The 20,766-nt window shown below is 44.4% G+C and overlaps 1 protein-coding gene across 7 annotated transcripts in view; it reads right to left on the bottom strand.

Annotated features, from left to right (window-relative positions):
• The window catches only part of KIF14 (kinesin family member 14), a 51,223-nt gene extending 30,825 nt beyond the window's left edge, over positions 1-20,398 (bottom strand). For 2 of the 7 annotated variants that reach the window (XR_014253486.1, XM_082425299.1), the window contains exons 1-15: positions 20,279-20,398; positions 19,570-19,742; positions 15,894-17,091; positions 14,032-14,286; positions 13,442-13,529; positions 9,703-9,801; positions 8,663-8,715; positions 7,321-7,351; positions 6,792-6,899; positions 5,542-5,658; positions 4,731-4,846; positions 3,317-3,489; positions 2,218-2,365; positions 1,860-1,923; positions 1,086-1,270 (exon numbers count right to left, since the gene is read on the bottom strand). Coding sequence is in view for 6 of the 7 variants with exons in the window: in XM_082425299.1 (XP_082281425.1) it covers positions 1,086-1,270; positions 1,860-1,923; positions 2,218-2,365; positions 3,317-3,489; positions 4,731-4,846; positions 5,542-5,658; positions 6,792-6,899; positions 7,321-7,351; positions 8,663-8,715; positions 9,703-9,801; positions 13,442-13,529; positions 14,032-14,286; positions 15,894-16,978 (2,522 nt within the window). In the remaining variant the exon portion in view is untranslated. Of the gene's footprint in view, positions 1-1,085; positions 1,271-1,859; positions 1,924-2,217; positions 2,366-3,316; positions 3,490-4,730; positions 4,847-5,541; positions 5,659-6,791; positions 6,900-7,320; positions 7,352-8,662; positions 8,716-9,702; positions 9,802-13,441; positions 13,530-14,031; positions 14,287-15,893; positions 17,092-18,743; positions 18,875-19,569; positions 19,743-20,278 lie in introns of all 7 variants that reach the window. The other 5 variants (XM_082425302.1, XM_082425304.1, XM_082425301.1 and 2 more) reach the window with 5 other exon arrangements.
• Between the last annotated feature and the right edge of the window lie 368 nt (positions 20,399-20,766).

Genomic DNA, 20,766 nt, shown 5'->3' with positions numbered 1-20,766 from the left:
GATGAGCCACACACTGGAAAAAAGATATTTACAACCCATGAAACTCACAAAAGCTGGGCCACCAAAAAAACTCCTACAAATTATGAAAAAAAACCAATACAATCGAAAAATGGACAAAAGACACGAACAGGCAAGTTACCGAAGAGCAAACAAAAATGGCCAAAGAATAGATGAATAGGATTAGTCAAGGAAATGCAAAACGAACCCCCCGCGAGATGCCATCTCACATCCCCCTGACGGTACCGAGGCTTGGCAAGGATGTGGGGCAACACGTGCCTCAGTGCCAACGGCAGCAGAATTGACAATCATTCCGGAAAACAATCTGAGATTACCTCGTAAAGGTGCATGTGCACAGATTCTACCGCCTGGTATCTCTGCTCCTAGACACACAACTTAAGAGTGATTCCCAAACTTTAAAATCATCATTATAGGGTAACAGAAAGATCATCAGACCCACACAGCACAGCGGGGCAAACGGAAAGGCCTGGCCGCCCAGGTTCCTAGCGGCTGCCCCGAGGGCCCTAACTCAGTTTTTGAAACTTGCTCCAGAGAAGCTCTGCCCGTTTGTACCAGGAGACGCATCCAAGAGCGCTCACAGCAGTACTGTGGGAGCAAAACATGAGAAACCAGCCAAACGTCTACCAACCAAGTAGACAGGTAAACTCATACAACAGGATACTTTACAGCGGAAAAATGAGAGAGCATCAACATGGATAAATCATGAAAACACACTGTGGAGCTACAACAGTTTACATATACTATCACCCTAACAACACATACAGTATCATTCAATTCATATGAACAAATTTTAAAATTTGTCAGTCCAATCAAAAATCCTGCCATAGATGATGGATAGAAGTTTAGATCTATTGGCTGAGGGATAACTTCTGATAGAGCGATACTACATCATATCTCATATTGAGAGTAACTGACCTGCCATCCCTACAAAACACTCAGATTGTCCGTTTTTCCTGGCTAAAAGATGCATTCGGAGACTTATACCAAAGAATCAGTGTGAGCGAATGCCTCATGTGAAGGGAACCGCAAGTCATCAAGACCCGGAAAACCACTGGGGAGGGGCGCACCAGTGCTCGTCGGCGATCAGCACCCCCGACAACTGAATGTCATGGCTCGAGTTGGGTTTACACTTTCCGACTGTAGTTGTTCCCTCTTTTATCATATATAACAGTATCTCCGACAGCTGAGGGTCTTCATTGAGATTGACCAGGTTTGGCAAGTGGTTGTCCATTTGAAATGTAATTCCTGCTTTCTAGCAGAAGTCAGAAAAAAAATTAACTTTAATCACAAGCATGAAACTGTCAGATCCACCTAAAACATTAAACATTAAAGTCACGGTATGTGGGACTCAGTTAATTAACGGTCTCTTAGACCCTCTCCTCGCGACTTCCCCGTGTGACCACCATACTTCTTAGACTCCCAGGGAGACGCTGACCCTCTGTCCTGACACCATCCTCAGCCCACTCATGGCTCAACCCAGCATCACCAGATGTGCCTGATCTCACCCACCGACGTCTACAGCAGGTCAGGTCCTGCCGCGGCATCTCCACTGCCGTCACCTTAGTTCAGACCCGTAGCACCTCCCGCCTGAACCAGAGGCAGCCTTCTGACCACCCTGCCAACAGTTCCTCTTGCTTTCAGTGCTGCTCACACCCTACACCAAAGTAATTCTGAACTAATTCTCAAAATGTCAATTCCCTGGTCAGACACTTTCAAGGATTTCCCACTTCCTACAGGATAAAACAAATTCCTTGGCCTGGAATTTGAGAAATTACATCTGTATATTTACTGCCATATTTCTTTGCAAATTTTCAAATCAGTTTAGGGAGTTGAAACGATACCTGTAACTCCTTTGTTACTTGAAGTTTTCTTTTTTCAGCTTGTTCAAGTTTTTCTTTCCACATTCTTACCAAAGACAAACAAGAGTTTAAAAGAGTTAAAAATATCCAGATTTATAAGACTGAGAATCAAGAGACAATCAATCGAGATTAGGACACCACTTAGGAATATTTAAAACGTAATGGTCTGGGGATAAGCTGCTCTATACACAGGGAAGGCAGGGATAAAGGCAGACTCCGGTACCTCCTCAGCCTCCCGTCCCCACCTCCATCCCCCTCCCCCTCTCCCACCCCTTGCCCCAGGCCAGTGCAGTGATTCCAGCCAATACCCACAGCATCTAAGGTAGTGACCAGAGCCCACCTTTGCATTTCTGCCATGTCTCTCTCCTGCTGATACAGCTTCATTCTCAAGGATGTTATTTCTTGCCGACAGAGCCTATATCGCTCAGGGTCAATGTTCTGACTGTTTCTTTGAGCAGCTTTTAACTTTTCAATTTCTGCTTTCAAGTCTAAATATTTGTAGAAAGATGCATGATTAGTAACATTTGATATATAGTAATTCCCACACTAGACATAACCCTCCAATCTTCTATTTTATTTGAAGTTTTAAATACTTGCAGAAATTTTAATTACCTACAAATCTCTACCTAACCTTTACCTGAGAAACTGCTCCCCTATTAATGAACTTCCCTCCCTCGTAAGCAGTATGGCCACGTAATGTGTCGTCCAAAGCGGGACACCTTTGAGAAGGACCAGGGGCACCATTCATCACACTGGGATGACAGCCATGGACCAGGACTGCCCCAGGCAAACCATACTCATAAAGACGTGTTAGTTACAGATGACAGAGTTCCCAAGCTGGAACTCAGAATACTCATTTTTAATGACAATGGTCCCATTTGTAAACGAGAGGGGAGCCCAACAGGGAAAGATGGAGCACGAGACGGCAAATCCACCCTCCTCTGGCCCACACCTCTGAGGGATCTATTCGCCTTCCGCAAGATCCCTGAGCAGGTGAGCAAGAGAGGGAGGACTCGGCGCTGACGAAGGGAGGCCCGTGCTAGAAACCCAGGATCAAACAGCCTTTGGGTCAGTGAACTAAGCGGAAGCAGAGGTGAGAGACAGACAACGGCGGAAAGGCCACAAGAGGAAAAGTAAAGGACATTATTGTCCCTGTGTCGCACAGGCGCACGACTCAGTCCACAGAGGGTTTCCTACGCTGGCTCTTTCCCCTTCACCCACCCCACTTCCCAGCTTTTTCTGATTGTTCCCCATTATCCTCTTTCCCGCCGTCCTTCCATCCGCCTTCCTCATCAGTGTGGAATGATGAGTAGGAGCTATTACACAGATATGAGAGAAAAAGCTTTAACTGCCTTAAACTGCATATTTTCATCGCTGAAATGAGTATTTGAGACTAAACTCTTGCAAGATAATCTTTAAGTCTGTAGGGAACTGTTGACCTCTGATCAACTTGGCGCTCACGTCCTCGTTGACCCTGGCGGCGTTGACTATCATCCGGGCCTGGGTGGCGTATCTCAGCGTGCTCAGGGTCTCCTCCACGCTGCTGGCCGCCGGGCTGACCGTGGCGATCATCGACGTTTTGGAATTTCCGCTCAGACTTTCCTTCAGCAGCCTTCAAGGAAAACAGTCACAATTCGACTTTGCTTCTACAGCGACCTCATGACAACTACCTGGAGCGCACAACGCAGACTAACGGGATATGTAATGCAGCAGTATGCTCCTCACTCAAACACCAGTTAGAATTTTTTGGTATTTGTAGCTACTTTTAGATCTCTGAGCACTTTATTTCATCTCACACTTTTTATTTATTTATTTTGGCCACGCAGCTTGTGGAATTTTAGTTCCCCGACCAGGGATTGAACCCAGGCCCTCCGCAGTGAGAGCACCGAGTCCTAACCACTGGACTGCCAGGGAAAGTCCCTCGTCTCACACTTTTTATATTGTTTTGTGAAGCAATAGTCTGTGCAAAGATTTTAAAATATGGTTAACTCTCCAATATTTAGTAAAATCCCTCTCCCCATACTAGACTCTGAGCTACTTCAGGGGCGGGACCGTGTGTCTGGTCACCCTTGTATTTCCAGGGTCACCAGAGCCCTTCAAAGCAGCTGCTCAAAAGTGCAGAAAATGATGGATGAACATATAAACACAAATTTTGTTTTCTATTATATGCAAAAGCCTTGTTTTAGAAGGAAAAAAATCGAGACTAAAAACTCTATATTTATGAATGCAGAGTAAATTATTCCTAACTTTCAAAAGTTATTCTTAATTTTCAAAAGGCATTAAAAAAATCAGATTGTTCCCTTACAGGTTTTGAGGTGGCAATTATAATATAATAAGTCAAACATAACGATACACTGCTGTCAACAGTGATGCAGTCCGTATCAGAATTGGGTATTAAATCAACACAGATGTAATCTGAATGTAATACATCTGAAGTTAAATACATGTTCATTAATGAAAATACTTTTTGAACACTTACACGCCAGCCAGTGTGTGCTAAACTTCACTTCACACACATAGTAATGTGTTTGGTGATACCATATGTGCTCAAACATCAGGCACTAATAATAGTTCATTCATCATTTAACCCTCATCACAACCCTAAAAGACAGGTATTGATATTATCCCCGTTTTACAGATGAGGAAACAGTCTTGAGGACTATTAAGTGATGTGCCCAAAGTCACACAGTTTGTAGGAAGCACAGCTGAGCTCAAGTCCAGGTAGCCTGGCTCTGGAATCCGTACCGCTCACCACTGCTCTGTCCCAGAGTCACATGAAGTCAGTCTATGCCCTTTTCCCCCACAGTACTCACTCTATTTTGTACAATTCCTTATACTCCAAAAGCTACTTGCCATGTGAGGACAGACTCGCGGTAAGGAATGAATGTTCTCCTCCCGCTGGCCTGCTCGGAGAGCGCGGATATGACCTTTCCCAGGGTCAGCAGGGACTTGTTAATACTCACGCCTTCCTGGGGACAAGATCAAACATTTTAATTGAAAGGAACTGCTCAGCAATAAATGTATTTCACAAAATATATTTCTTCCTTCATATAATTACTGAGGAAATACTTTCTTCCATAAACTACCAACTTTCTTCAGACTCAGAATTTACTAACTGACTCTGAGAAGCAATCGTAACCAAAAACTACGGGTTCCTCTTTAAGTCTCAGCAACACAGTCTATAAAGTGCATGGACAGAGAGGTTATTCTTGGTTAAGACTACATGCTTAGGGACTTCCCCGGTGGCACAGTGGTTAGGAATACCGCCTGCCGGTGCAGGGGACACAGGTTCAAGCCCTGGTCCGGGAAGATCCCACATGCTGCGGAACAACTGAGCCCGTGTGCCACAACTACTGAGCCTGCACTCTAGAGCCTGAGAGCCACAACTACTGAGCCTGCAAGCCCCAACTACTGAGCCTGCGCTCCAGAGCCCGTGCTCCACAACAAGAGAAGCCACTGCAATGAGAAGCCCGTGCACCGCAACGAAGAGCGGCCCCCACTCGCCGCAACTAGAGAAAGCCCACGCACAGCAACAAAGACCCAACGCAGCCAAAAATAAATAAATAAATTTATAAAAAAAAAAAAAAAAGATTACGTGCTTAGCCAGTCATCTCCTAAAAACAGTGCCCGGGACTGAGCTCCCAGCGTGGGGGCTCACCCTTACCTTCAGCCGCTCCCCGCTCGGCTGGGTCTCGGAGCAGCGCTCACTGCCCGCCAGGTCCACCAGGTTTATGCGGCTCCGAATTCTGTGATCCAGCTCTTCCCCTTCCACAAATTCTGTCTGGGACAAAAGGACATTAAAATAACACTTCATAAGTTCTTTTACGACTTGCCATCAATGTAAGTCTGCAAAATGGAAAGTTAAGACAAGATTACAAACCACTCACTTATTTTTGAAGCTATCCCTTCTTGAATCTGTGACAATTTATGAGAACATATTGAGCAGTGCTCAGACTACGCAAAATAAAAGGAATGACTTTAAAGGGCTAAACCCATAACTACGCAATTATATTAAGGAAACGGCCACAGATAGAAAAAAGGCTTAATGTACAAAGGTGCTGTTCATCCCAGCCCTGAAGTAGCAAAGCATTTAAAAGCAACATAAATGTCCAACAGCAGAGAAAACTTTGAGGAATTTTAACAGTCAAAGGAAAATTATGTAGCTGTGAATGATAATGTTTTGCAAGTAATTTTAATAGTATAAAATTGTTGCAGATTTTGTAAATTTGTCTACATGATTGTAAAACAAATGAAAGATTATATACCAAAATCTTTAGAGGGGTTTCGTCTGAGCAGTGGAACCCTATGGCTGAATTATTTAAAATCTTTTACTTTCTGATATGTTTTTTCAAATACTGTACAATTATCATGTATTATTGATAATATATTATCATGTATTGATATGACAATATCAATACATGATAAGTTAATAATCACGTTGATTTTTAAAAGTGAGAAAAACATACTCCTGTATATGCCAGAAGTCACTCAGCGTTACTGTGTATATGTCCTAAAATCCAATTATGTTATATATTTAAATGATTGGACTTTTACCTTTGATTTAAAGAGGTAAGAGAGTGGCATGGACATATATACACTACCAAATGTAAAATAGATAGCTAGTGGGAAGCAGCCGCATAGCACCGGGAGATCAGCTCGGTGCTCTGTGACCACCTAGAGGGGTGGGATAGGGAGGGTGGGAGGGAAGGAGACGCAAGAGGGAGGGGATATGGGGATATATGTATACGTATAGCTGATTCACTTTGTTATACAGCAGAAACTAACACACCATTGTAGAGCAATTACACTCCAATGAAGATGATAAAGATAAAAAAATAAAGAAGAAAATAAGGAAAACATGAAACTTGAATGCAGTGACTACCTAACCTAAGAAATTAATCAACAACACAGTACCTTGGTCTGGGTCATCACCAGGGTGAACACTGAGTGAGAGCGGGAGCTTTTATCGTTCATGCCAGTGGCCGCAGTTGCCTTCCTCTTATTTCCCAGTTCCAGCCAAATCTAGTGGGAAAGGAGAGGAGGAGGTCAGGTCTGCAGACAGGGACTCACCAGAGCAAAGTAAAGAACAACAAAGTAAAGTAAGCACATATATACACACATTTATAATCAGTTTATAAAATAAAAATACTAATACACGCTGATTTAAGAATTTGCATTCCCATTGTCTATTTTTTTTTCTGTCACAGAAATTTGAATGAGGAAATAATACCTTTAAAAGGCTATTTCTATAACTCTAAACTGACATGATGATCGATTTAAATTTTTAGTTTATAAGAGTAATTCTTTTGCTTAAAATTTACAGTTCCTTATAAATTAACGTTTTATTTATGCAAACAGCCAGAAAGGGGAAATATTCTTATGAATATTTATGACTCTGATTTTTCTACCTAGTGGAGAGAAGCTCGATTACAACGGACCTTACCTGGATATCAGAGTAAGAGCTGACAACATTCCTATTTCACAAAAGCAAAGGACAAAATCAGTTTTTTCATGATCACACTCCTGTGCTTATAAAACATCAGCCACCTTTCAACCACATAATTACTCCATGAGTACCACAGTGGAATAATCCATAGATATTATTACACTGATTCTTACAGAATCTTTCATTTTCTCCATTCTAAAAGGTAGATAATAAAATAGTTTTCATTTTAACAAATTTTAAGAAGTATGATTTTTCTTAATATAATGAAGCACCTTAGCATCTTAACATTGTACTATCCAAGTCTAAATCGTGAGACCAAAAGATAAACTTTAACCCATATGTATAGGCAAAGGCATAGGTATAGGTACCTGTATATATGCGTGTGGTTAGGCGTAGGTAGAGGTACAGGTATATGTATAAGTACACATATATATGGGTGTGGTAGTGCGGGTGTGTATGGGTCTCAGCACAATCCCAGATTTACTAAGTGGAGCTGAATTTTTTCTAGCCACTTTTCTTTTCCTTTAAGAAAGCATTTGGGACTTCCCTGGTGGCGCAATGGTTAAGAATCTGCCTGCCAATGCAGGGGACACGGGTTCAAGCCCTGGTCCGGGAAGATCCCACATGCCGCGAAGCAACTAAGCCCGTGCGCCACAACTACTGAGTCCACATGCCGCAACTTCTGAAGCCCACGTGCAGCAACTACTGAAGCCTGCTGCTCCTAGAGCCCGTGCTCCACAACAAGAGAGGCCACCGCAATGAGAAGCCCGGGCACCGCAACGAAGAGTAGCCCCCGCTCGCCACAATTAGAGAAAGCCCGCGTGCAGCAACAGACCCAACGCAGCCAAAAATAAATAAGTAAAATAAACAAATTTTTTTTTAAAGTATATATATATATATATATATATATATATATATATATATATATATATATATATATATATAAAGAAAGCATTTGAAGTTGAAAGCCAAATAAATGACTCTCAGCATATTTCTAACTCTAAACATTGAGCTCAGCACCTTCTCGCCTCCTCAGCTTAAAGTAACAGATAAAAAAAGCGGCTCGAGAGGGAAGGCTTAACTTAATGGGTTAGCGGGGGAAAGGGAGGAAGGTCAAATATTTCATACACAGTATAATTAATGCTCTACGCAAGGCACTTCACAGGTGCCGTGAGAGATATAAACAAACATAACAACAAGCAGCTAACACTCTATCTGGAAAGAGGAGGAACGTTTGACAGGATAACATTAAGGGGAGAAGACTAAGTGACGCAGCGCTTCACGGCTGGGGAGGCCGCCGAGAGCTCGGCGGTCACGGGCCCTGGCCGCACACACTCACGTGGACAGGCCCTCGACGTAGGGGCCGGAGGCCGGGTGCTCCCGCACTCTCAGCTGTGGGCAAACATGAGCCACATTAACAGCAAGGCAAATACTTCACATGAAAGAGAATTTCAAATGACCTTTCTTTCTATATTTTGAGTCTACGGTAAAGAGATTTGTCTCTACCCGCAAATAAATATAAAGGTCCTCACAGAAACACATCTGTAAGGCACTAGGAAACTGCCTCAAGACCACAAACTGTTCACATCTGCACAGTATTTGACAATATACCATAACATCAAATATCTTACTAGTTTTTCATTCCTAAGTCCTGCCATAGCTATTGTTTATATGCTTTTAAATAGCTTTCTAAAAAAATACATGCAATAAATTTCAGACAGTTAATATTTTTTTCCGTTTTACATTATACATTTTAAACTTTGTGAGCAGAAATTTAAAAACACATAGAAGACATAGAAGGAAATGCCAAGTTTTGTATGAGTCTCTTGATGTTGCCAAAAGCAAACTGCATGACCTTGAGCAAGTCAAGTGACCTCTTCAGATTTTAGCTTCTCGCCCTCCACAGCCCTTTTCAAAGTCAAATATTTTTAATTCTAATAGCGGTTGTTTAAAAAGTTTATGCCTTTGTGAAACTTTCTACTTCACAGAAAATATTAGCTATAAGATATCAATTTGCTAAATAATCGAGTGAAATACATATTCTACAATAACAATACAGTTTTTAAAACTTTTATTCTTTTTTGGCTTTGCAGACTTTAGGAATTTGGTATTTGACATAGTGGTCCAACTAAATCTTGGAATGTTTTATCTTTAACTTTTACATAATACTTGCTTAAGTAAAATGAGGTTACAGTTAATAACTAGTTTAATGTCCACTAACAATAATGTTCAGCTTATTTAGTAAATAGCAATGTAGTTAGACTGTAGATCTCAACATGTGCATTTTAGTAATTAAGCTATATATCATCTTGAGAACTAATATAATTATATGCATCAGTAAAAACAGAAATTAAAAACAAATAAGTTTTTAAATCTTACTGTTTGCTTTCTCTGCCCATTTTCACCTTTACAAACCAGAAGGTCGTGAATTTTTTCATTATATACTTCAAAGAAGCTCATTTCAAGGTGATAGCTGACCTAGCAGGAACAGAAACACAGCATACAATTGATTTGAAAAGTTCTTGCATTTTTTACAAATCATATCTGATAACAGTCTAGTAACCAGAATATATAAAGAACTCTTACAATTCAACAACAGAAAGACAAACAACCAATTAAAAAATAGGCAAAGGACTGAACAGACATTTCTCCAAAAAGATACACAGTCAACAAGCACATGGAAAGGTGTCCAACATCACAAGTCAGTAGGGAAATGCAAATCAAAGCCACGGTAAGAAACCACTTCACACCCACTAGGATGGCTGTAATCAAGGAAACGGAAAACAACAAACGCTGATGAGGATGTGGAGAAATCGGAACCCTCCAGTGTTGCTGCTGGGAATGTTAAATGCTGCAAATGTCGTGGAAAACAGTGGGCAGTTCCTCAAAAGGTTAAGCACAGAATTACTGTATAACCCAGCAATTTCACTCCTATCTACTCAAAAGAATTACAAATAAATTCAAATTAAAAATTACTCAAATAGGGACTTCCCTGGTGGTCCAGTGGTTAAAAATCCGCCTTCCAACGCAGGGGACATGGGTTCGATCCCTGGTCGGGGAACTAAGATCCCACTAAGATCCCACTTAGTTGCCACGGGGCAACTAAGCCAACGCCGCAACTACTGAGCCTGCCCGCTCTGGAGCCCACACGCCACACCGAGAGAGAAGCCCGCACGCCACAAGAGAGAGTCCACGCGCCGCAAGGAAAGATCCCACGTGCCGCAACTAAGACCCGACATAGCCAAATAAATAAATAAATTTTTTTTTAATTACTCAAATAAAAACTGTACACAACTGTACAACTGTGTATTGTAATAGCAACAGTATTACAAAAGCCAAAAGATGGAAACAGCCTAAATGCCCATCAACTGATAAAGAAGATGTGGCACATATATGCAACAGCATATTACTCAGCCATAAAAAGGAATGAAGTGTCAATACATGCTGTAACACTGATGAGCCTCATGCTGCATGACATTCCATTTACAGGAAGCGTCCAGAATAGGTAAAGCCACAGAGGCAGAAAGTAGGGGCTGAGGGGAGGGAAATGGGTTGTACCTACTTAATGGTACATGGATGGTCTCCTTTGAGGGTGATGAAAATTTTTTTAGACCCAGATAGAGGTGGTGGTTGCACAACATTATAAATGTACTAAATGCCACTGAATTTTATATTTTAAGATGGTCAATTTTATGTTATGTGAATTTTCTCAATATAGGAAAATTTCTAATTTCAACAACAAAAGTCCTTGCGTTTCTTACTAACTTCTAGGAAATTCACCTAATTCAATTCACCTTAGTATGTGCATGGCTTTGGACTATATGAGAAGGATATACAGAAGTATATGGCAAGGTTCTCGCCCACGAGTTTCCATCTCAGAGAAACATAACATACCCTCCAACAGATAAGACAGAGCAATAGAAAATTAAGAACCAAAATGAGAAATCATGACCCTAAATAATACGACCAATCAGAAGGGGGAGATGCAGGTGCCAGAGAGGCTGGGAAAGGAGGAGAAAAGGATGTGAGGCATGAGGAACGCAGCGGGCTGGACCCTGTGGGCGAACACTTGATCTGCTAAATGAGGATCTTAAATCAGAGCTTTTCTTCCTGATTGCGGCAAAAAACAATCACCAGACTCAGCAGAGCTGAGCTTCTCCTCCTTTTGACTCTGAAAGACAAGGTATAAAGGCCAAAAAGGGAAAATTTGCTTCCATGTAGCTTTTTTGAGTTAGGGTATGTTTCCTTGTTAGAGAAATAAATTTCACCCACAGGCCCAAAGTGAGTCAGCAAGCACCCAGCGCTCACGAAACTAGAAGCTTCAAGGGAGATCAGAGAGATGTAGGTTCAATTCACTAAATACTTATTGGGCCTACCAGGCACACAGCACTCCTCTAGGTGCTGTGGGAGAACCTGAGGTGAACTGGACAGGCTTCTTCCTCAGAGAACTCACAGTCTACTTGGAGATGCAACACAGCACTTGAGTAACACAGACAGAAGGATACAGTTAGCGTCCCGGGAGAGGAACAAAGCACTTCCAGGTAGAGATCCGGTACAGGTGAACCCATGCATTACAGGTTATTTACAAGGGCTGTGGATACAGGTATTGGGGCTCAGAATTCAACAAACATGCATTAATGTCTATTATATATAAAACAGTGTACTGTGTTACGGGGCTTCCAGGGGCCCTTGGAGAGGAACATGCCGCGGGAGGGGAGCTGCGAAAGGCGGGCGGTCACGCCGCAGAGGAGCATACCTTGTCTGCTCCTTCGAGGCGCCTGGCGTCTGTGGCTATACCCCCCTCCGTGACCCCCACCCGCATGCTGTTATCTTCCACCACCCTGAATAATCCCAAACGGACAAAACCGCAGTCCCTTCGCTGGGCTCCCTATGTGCCGGGCAGTTCAAAGCCTTCCACGCAGACCAACACACTTCACACTCACAGCTAACCTAGGAGCGCATCCCCCTCATCCCCAGTCTCGGTGCCGAAGCACCAGAGAAGATAAGCACATTGCTCGAGGCCACACTTCCAGCAAAGGGAGGGAACCTGGATTCCAGCTCAAGCCATCTCCAAAGTCCACGCCCTTAACCGGCTCATGTGTTCCTCTCCCCGACAAAGTCGTTCCCCACCGCTGGAGCACCCCAGACCCGGGATCACGCCAGAGACCCCTCGCCTTCGCCTGCTCTCCCTCCCTGGCTTCCACCACCTTTAAACGAAACAGATGCTAAACAGAGGGGCCTAACCCACGGGCCACGCCTCCTCCAAGGACCCCGTGCCCCCAGCTTACATGTCCCCATAGCCGCCGCTCTCATCCTAACCGAGTATTTACTTCACTTTATTTAGCATCTCACTGACTGTACTCGACTGTGTACTGGCCCGTTTCTCCATCACACTCTCTTCACTACAGGCACCGGGTGTTTCGACTCCGTGCTCCCAAGTACAGCACAATATTTTCCCAAGTCCCCTTATCATAAGAATCACTAGAGGAAAAGTATGAAAATTATAAACTCCCAGGCTACCCTCTAAACCAACTGAATCAGAATCTCCAGAAGCTTTTCAGCAAGTACACCCCCACACACATTCCTAGGGGCTTTTATCCTCAAGCAAGTTTCGGAAAAACTAACAGTCTAACGGGCTGCCCGGCAAACAGCTGGCCACACTAGGACCAGGTGAGAGGGCGTGGGCACCCAGCGCTGGGGCAGTGCGGGGCACGAGCGAGGCTGTGACCTCCACTCCGGGCTGAATCTGCAGGTCACTCCTCTCTCTCCTACTGCTGCCGTCCTAATGCTGACGCCTGCCGTCCTTAGGGAAGGCCGTGCCGCCGTCCCGCTGCAGACACGCACGACGGGGCGTAACTACCGGGCCACGTGCACCCCGCACCCACGGAGGTGATTGGGCAAAGAAGGCGGAAGAAAGGACCCTCCATCCCTGTCCACCAGGAGGAACCGCCTCTGCGTCTGGAGCCTCCGTCCCCCGTACCACTGTCCTAAAGGAGAGCGACCAGAAATTACAACATCTTCTGCTGAGTAGTTCCTTAGTGGCCACGACTCTGACTTTAACTTGATTTGACCGTTTTCTAGTCTAATAAGAAGGCTTACGGATACTATGAGAACATACCTCTTGGGTTTGTTTTTTGGCTATTTCAGCAAAAAGACCGTCACAGAATCTTGGAATTATTCCTGGTTCTTCACTAAATCCCATCATCCTGGAAAATACATGATAAATAGGGTTTTTAAGTTCTTTGGAGAGAAAGTAAACCTCAATTTCCTCTTCTGTAAAATGGGAATAAATAAGAACTATCTAATTCAGAGCCTTTAGCACAGGGCCTGGAATATAGTAAAAAGTTAATAAGTGTTAGCTACTATTAAAATTTGAGTATTTCCTTCTAGGACAGGTATTATTACCATACCGTTGATCAGATGACTTGCTTGTAATTCTCACAACAATACTTCCAATTAACCTCTCTGGGCTTCGGTTTACACAAGAAAGAGTTTATAGTAAAATGGGGCCAATGAAACAATATCTCACGCATAAACAGAAACCCAGAGACGAAGTAACTTGCCCAAGTCTGCAGAACGAGTATGTAAAATGGTGAGCTTTGAGCCCACAGCTGTGCAGTTGCAAAACGATATTCTTTCTATCAAACTATGTTGCTCCTCACAAAAATGCAAACATTTCTGGATAATCGGATTTATGATACAACTTACGTATAGGACTTTCCAGAGCCAGTCTGACCATAAGCAAAGAGACAGGTGTTGAAGCCTTCGAAGGCCTGTTCCAGGAGCGGGGCTGCCAGTGCCTCGTACACGGCCGTCTGGCTCGCGAAGCGGGGGTGACACTCATCGACGGACCAGAAGGAAAGATCGTAAACAAAACTGTACACCTGTCTCATGCTGGGATGTTCCACAGCTATTTCTTCCCCGTTCAGAAAGACCACCTGGGATGTTTCTTCACTCTTCTCTCTTTAAAAAGAAGCGCAGAGAAAAATATCGTTACTATAATTATTCTGAGTATTATTCCCACAGAATATAATAAGGACCTCAAACTAGTTAAATACAACATTCCTCCAGGGCAAGAAGATTCTTCAGTTTTATGTGGAAAATGCAGACCAGCACACGTAATAATAGCGGGTTTCCAAAATCTACTTCCTGCAGCTCCAGTGCCACTGCTCAAAGGGAAAATGGAGCTCCAGATTGCTTGTCTGGAAGAATGCCCCCTACTTTTACAGGATTTTCCATCTTTTTCCTTTTTCTCTTAAGCTCTCCCTTTTCTCATCCTGCCTACTATAATCTACCTGTCTCTGCAGTTCAAACCTGGAAACTTGTTTGAATAGATTATAAAGAAATTTTGGAGGTACAAATCTATATAAAGTTGGTAAGAAACACAATTTCAACAAACTCAGTTAGATATAAGTGTGAACCACAAGCGTCTTTGGGCTACTAGTTAACGTTTCTATGAATCCAAAGGTCCCTCCTCCTTTAAATTATCTCTTTGGGTCCATCCTTCTTCCATCTAAGACTTAGTAGGAAACCTTTCACTGGCTCCAGAGCTGCAGAAAAACATTATCAGTCCTTGTCTGGCCCCAGATCTCTCCTTCTGCCCCCATCTCTGCTTTAGATCAGAAACTACTGCGGAAACCACCTCCCTCATCCTCCACCGCGGCCCTGCTACAGGCGCGCCTGCCGAGTCTGGAATCAGCACGTGGTCCCTCGCTCCATCCTCTCCAGGGCAGCCACCCATCCTGGGCTTGTCCCTTCTGCCCCTCTTCCCCGCACAGTCTTGAGGCTCTTTGGTACTGAGTTCTCTCCCCTTATCACTGACCCCACATTTTCAGCTAAAAGGCTCACAGCCCTGTGGAACTTGCCTTAACTGCTGGCCGTTTAGGTTCAAACCAGAGGTCCGTCTGCATTGCAGGGTCACCATACCCTCCTCTACCTCACTTAGGTCCACAACAGAGTTAAAAACTACTGACTCTGTGAAGTCTTCACAGTCATCTCTCCAAGTATGTAAAGATAACCAGATGCCATATTCACACTGGGCGGGTCGTCTTTTTCAGCGCAACCCGCAATCTGTGAGTGTCTCACCCACAAGCACTTTTGGGGAGAGATTTTTTTTTGCCATCAAAATCAAATGTAATAAATGAGTGAGCGTATAACCACCACGTAGCAGAGATGATGAAGGGGTGACCACCACTCCGGAAAGGGTTTCGGAAGGACCTCTTTGGGGAACGAGTGACCTGTTGTGGCTCTTTTCAAGGGAAAGGTAGAGATCCCACCGTACATTACAGATTTGAAAGCAGACTGCATTAGACTGAAGTCATTCAGACTTTTAAAAAGCAGTATATCCAGAGAAACTTACGCTTGCAAAATACGGTGATTTCGATTTTTTAATTTTACAGCCAATCATCAAAAATAATCCACATACTACAACTGAACCGAGAAGTTCTGTCTATATAAAAGAATCACCAGCCAGTTTGAAGATGCATGAACACGCTGACTTCCCAAAGGCAGAGAGGAACTGGACACGCTCCACGCCACCAGCCTGGCCTTAAACAGAAAGGGGAACGTACCGCGTGCTGAAAGGCCTGACTCTGACTGCCACCGTCACTTGACTGTTTTCCACTTTTAGGGGGTCTGTTTCTGCAGAGGTTCTCCGAAGTGCAGGTTCTTCTTCAAGAAGGAATGGATTTTCTCGTGACCGTTCCCTTTTATTTGCGAGAAGAGAACTTTTCGGCCTTTGTTTCACTTGAAGGGTAGGCATCCTGTTTTTCAGAACTGACGCAGCTGGGCTCTTAAACTGAGGTATGCCACGCTTTGGTGTCGATCTGTGCTCTGTAACACACTTCGAAGGTGTTCTTTTCTCTAAGCTTTCAAATTTAGGTGCAAGTTTCGCACCATCCTTCCCAGCACTTCTGTGATGTAAGCTTCCTGTTCCTGACACTCTGATATCCAACTTGCTCTGAATAGGTTTTGTTGCCAAGCATCCTGATCTAACAGCTTCAGTCTGACTCTGGGAAACAGCGGGTGGTCTATCACTTAGGGACTTAAGGGCAACATTTTCATCTGCCCCACTGACAGTAGAAAGCGTTTCTTTGTATTTTCCACCAGCCTTCACTTCAGGGTCTTTTGGGTCTGCAGCTAAAGGTACAGAAGGTGTGACAAGAAAGTTTCTATCATTATTTACAGTCTTTACATTTATACTAGTTGCTGGTGAAGCACAATTGTTTTCTCCTTTACCTCCTACATTCTGCGCTGCTTTCCACTTTTCCACAGAATCTGTCTTAGCCCGACGTTGTAACGCAAGACGTGTTTCTGCTGTTTTCGCAGTTGTGTCTCCCAACTCACGACCAAGCAGAGAGGACTCTTTGCTCCTTGTCACTCTCCTCTGAAGTGTCAACCTACCCACAGGGTTAGGGGTAAGGGGTGTATCTTCCGTTTTTTTACAGGCAGAGATAACGTAAGTGCTATTTATGTCTCTGGTTTTACTTGCAGATATCAATAACGGTTCATCATTTTCACATTCCGACGTATCCGACTTTGAATGCAGCTTCAGCCTGCTACCATGGGGGAGGACAGGCAGCGATGAACTCTTTGGGGAAGAAGGGATACCAAGGATATTGCTGTCATTTCTACTATGTGCAGGGTAAACTGACATTGTGGCAGCAAGTTATTTTTAGAAAGGATGTTGCCGAAGAAACTTTAAGCTCTTCTCTGGACGTTCATTTAACTTCCGGCCATTCCTTATGCATCAGTTTCCAAAATTATCTGCTAAAATTAAATAAATAAATAAATAAATAAGATTTAGATGGCACAGACTACGAATAGGCTGTAAAAACATGAGAACCTTCCATGGTGAAAGTAACTGCTCAGAGCAATACATCAGAGTAGGTCATGACCTCCAGCTCAGATACTGTTCCCAAGCTGCTTCAGACAAACCTCTGACCTCAAAGAGCTTACAGTCATTACTTACAATCATTACTCAGCTGAGCTCCCATGAGGTGCCAGGCCCTCTGATGGATACTATGGATTTTCAAAGACAAGACCCCTGTTTTCATTTCCTTAGTCTAGAAGGAATGCGCAGATAACACTTATATCAGGCCAAATGTGCCAGGTGACTTTAAAGATGTAAAAAGCACATGTCGGGGGCTTCCCTGGTGGTCCAGTGGTTAAGACTTCGCACTTCCACTGCAGGGGGCACGGGTTCGATCCCTGGTCAGGGAACGAAGATCCCGCATGCTGTGTGGCACAGCCAAAAAAAGAAAAAAGAAAAAAAAAAAGCACATGTCAAAGACATAAGAATGGCCAACAAGCACATAAAAAGATGCTCAACGTCACTAATCATTAGGGAAAAGCAAATCAAAACTGTAATGAGATGCCATATCACTAGCTCATTAGAATGGCTACTATCAAAAAAAAAAAAAAAAAAACGTGTTGACAAGGATGTGAAGAAACTGGTACCCTTGTGTACTGTTGATGCAAAATGGTACAGCCGCTATGAAAAACACTATGGACAGTCCTCAAAAAATTAAAATTACCACATGACCTAGCAATTCCACTTCTGGGTATATACCCAAAAGAAATGAAAGCAGGGTCTCGAAGAGATATGTTTATGCTCATGTTCATAGCAGCTTTATCCACAATAGCTGAAATGGGGAAGCAACCCAAGTGTCCACTGACCAATGAATGGCTTACCAAAATGTGGTATATTCATACAATGGAATATTATTCATCTTTTAAAAGTAAAGAAATTCTGCAATATGCTACAATATGGATGAACCTCGAGGACATCATGCTAAGTGAAATAAGCCAGTCACAAAAAGACAAATAACATATGACATCACTTATAGCAAGTACATAGAGTAGTTAAAATCATAAAGACAGAAAGTTGCCAGGATCTGGGGGAGGGGATAACAGAGAGTTAATGTTTAATAGGTATAGAGTTTCAGATTTACGAGATGACAAGACTTATGGGGACGGATGGTAGTGATGACCACACAACAATATGAATATATTTAAGGTGTACACTTAAAAACGGTTTAGATGGTAAATGTTAGAAAAGAGAACATGTCAGCAGAGATTTTTTTTTTTAAAGTACCCCCAGCTTGGGGAGCAGGGAGGGGGACTAACAGGGACACTCCAGCACCAAAGTTAAAGACCGGAGTGAAGCATTTCTGCACCTGCTGAATGCACGTTACATGCAAGAATGCCTCAGAGAGATGAGTTTGAGAGGTGTCACAGACAGATTATTCCCAAATAAGTAGCAGAGACAATAAACATGATAAGTGCTGTAAATTAATTGCTTGTGCTGAGAAGAATTATGCAAGATTAGTTAAGTAGACAGCCTGCCCTCTAGCAGTTAGACAACAAAGTGGACAGGAACGTATATAACTATGTGTCAACAGTAGCGATCCAGCATTCACGTTTAAGAGAAAAGAGAACTGCGGTGACAGCTAAGATGTCGGGCTTCTAGTCAACGCTGAATCAAACCGGTTATACTGATGTAAACAAGTCTTTACAGTTGCATGCCTGATTCGAACTTGTAAGATGACACCTGATCATTGACACATATTTCATTGTGAAAGTAAATAAAGGAAACCTCATTTAAAATAGAACTGGGGGATCTAAAGAGCAGCTCTCACGCTTTATCCCTTGCCGTGTTTTACAGACTCTACAGGAAGAAGCTATTTCACATCCCAGAGCGAAGAGGAAGAAAGGTTTCCTCGTCGCCTATAGCAACCGCCCAGCCAATGAGAAAATGCGCAGCTCAGCCGGTAGGAGGTGATCACCACCCGGACTGTCGTTCAATTCCCTCCTTCTCTTCACACAGGCAGACCTGTCTTAGGCGCTTGGCTACCCCATACAGATACTGCGCTTTTTACAAACTAAAGGTTTGTGGCAACCCTGCATCAGCAAGTCAGAGCCATTTTCCCAACTGCATCGGCTCACTTCATGTCTGCGTCACGTTTTCGTAATCCTCACAATATTTCAAACTTTTTCATTAGCCCCCTACTTGTTATGGTGATCTGTGATCAGCGGTCTTTGATGTTACTAATAGGACGCACTGAAGGCTCTGATGATGGTTAGCATTTTTACCATTAAAGTGTTTTAAATGAAGGTATATACATCGTTTTTTTAGACACAGTACTATTGCACACTTCATAGGCTACAGTATAGAAAAAATAGAACTTTTATATGAAACAAAACATTCCTGTGACTCCGTGGGTGGTCTCACGGAGCCCACACTACCTGGGAGGCGCCGGGACAGACAAGCGCCTCTCCTCTGCTCTGGGCTGGTTCACCCTTTCTGCTCCAGCAAGCTCGCCCTGGGCTGCAGTTCTCTGCTGCTCCCACATAGACTCTTCCTGCTAATCCAGCAACTGGCTGTTGTATTTTTAAAGTCGACCCCAGAGATTACGGCTCTGGAGGAACAAAATAACAGAGGTTCATTTTCAAGTAAGCCTTTGAAAGTTCTAAATCACTAACAATCATTACCGGAAACTTCGCCAGGACCTAAGCATCTCCCGTCACCTTTTAACTAAAAGCAGAGAATCTTCCTGTTACGGAAGCAAATACAAAGGCAAGAAGAGATTGCGGACCTTCAACCGCAGCTGAAAACCTGCTGCTACTTACACGGAGCGAGATGGCTCTTTGTTTTGCGGGGGGGTAACGGGGAAGGGTCGCTGTGAGACGGCGGGAAGAGGGGCCCAGACCCCGGGACCGGTTCTCAGCGGTCACGCCGGGACCGGGACAGCGACGCGCCCCGAAGGCGGCCCTGGCGGGGGCAGCGGCGCGGAGGGCGAGGCCCGGTCCCGCCCCTGTCCCTCCTGGGGGACCCCCGCCCCGTCCCCCTGGGCGACCCCTGCCCCGCCCGGACGCCCGAGCCGCTCGGCAACACCCCCCCCCCCCCCCCGCCGCTGCCCGCACCGACGCGCCGCCCCCAGGCCGCAACCCCTACCTCGCAGACCCCACCTCGCAGGCCCCAGGCCTTCCCGCGCCGCTCACGCCTCCGCCGCCGGCCAGCGGTTTGAACGCGCGCCCCGCCCTCTGATTGGCTGCCGGGCGCCGCGCAAGCACGTCCTCCCGGAAGTGCGCGCCCGTAGCGCGGATCCGAGCTCGCATCTCCTAGGCAACGGGCCCGCCCTCCGGGCTGCGCGCAAGGAGCTGGGCGCGGCCATAGCCGCGCAGGGGGCGCGGGCTCTGGGCGGCCGGGCGCCCTCGGGTGGGCTTGGACTAGGAAGCGGGCCGCGGCGCGCTTGTCCAGCCTCGGTTCAAGGTGAGCGCAGTCCGTCCGCCTCACAGCAGGAATTCTCGGTGCAGAAATGGCTGTTTGCCCCCAAGTGAACCAGAATCATTCACCCTTTTCTAGGATTTCCTGTGCAAAGCCTGGTGATGGGAAGTGCGCTAAATGTCTTACGTGGACTTTTTTCAGTTAATCCTGAATAT

Source organism: Balaenoptera physalus (genome assembly GCF_965194825.1).
Source record: "Balaenoptera physalus genome assembly, chromosome: 1".
NCBI classification, from domain to species: Eukaryota; Metazoa; Chordata; class Mammalia; order Artiodactyla; family Balaenopteridae; genus Balaenoptera; species Balaenoptera physalus.
The sequence above is the reverse complement of the archived record's forward strand: the minus strand, read 5'-3'. Positions and strand labels throughout refer to the sequence as shown.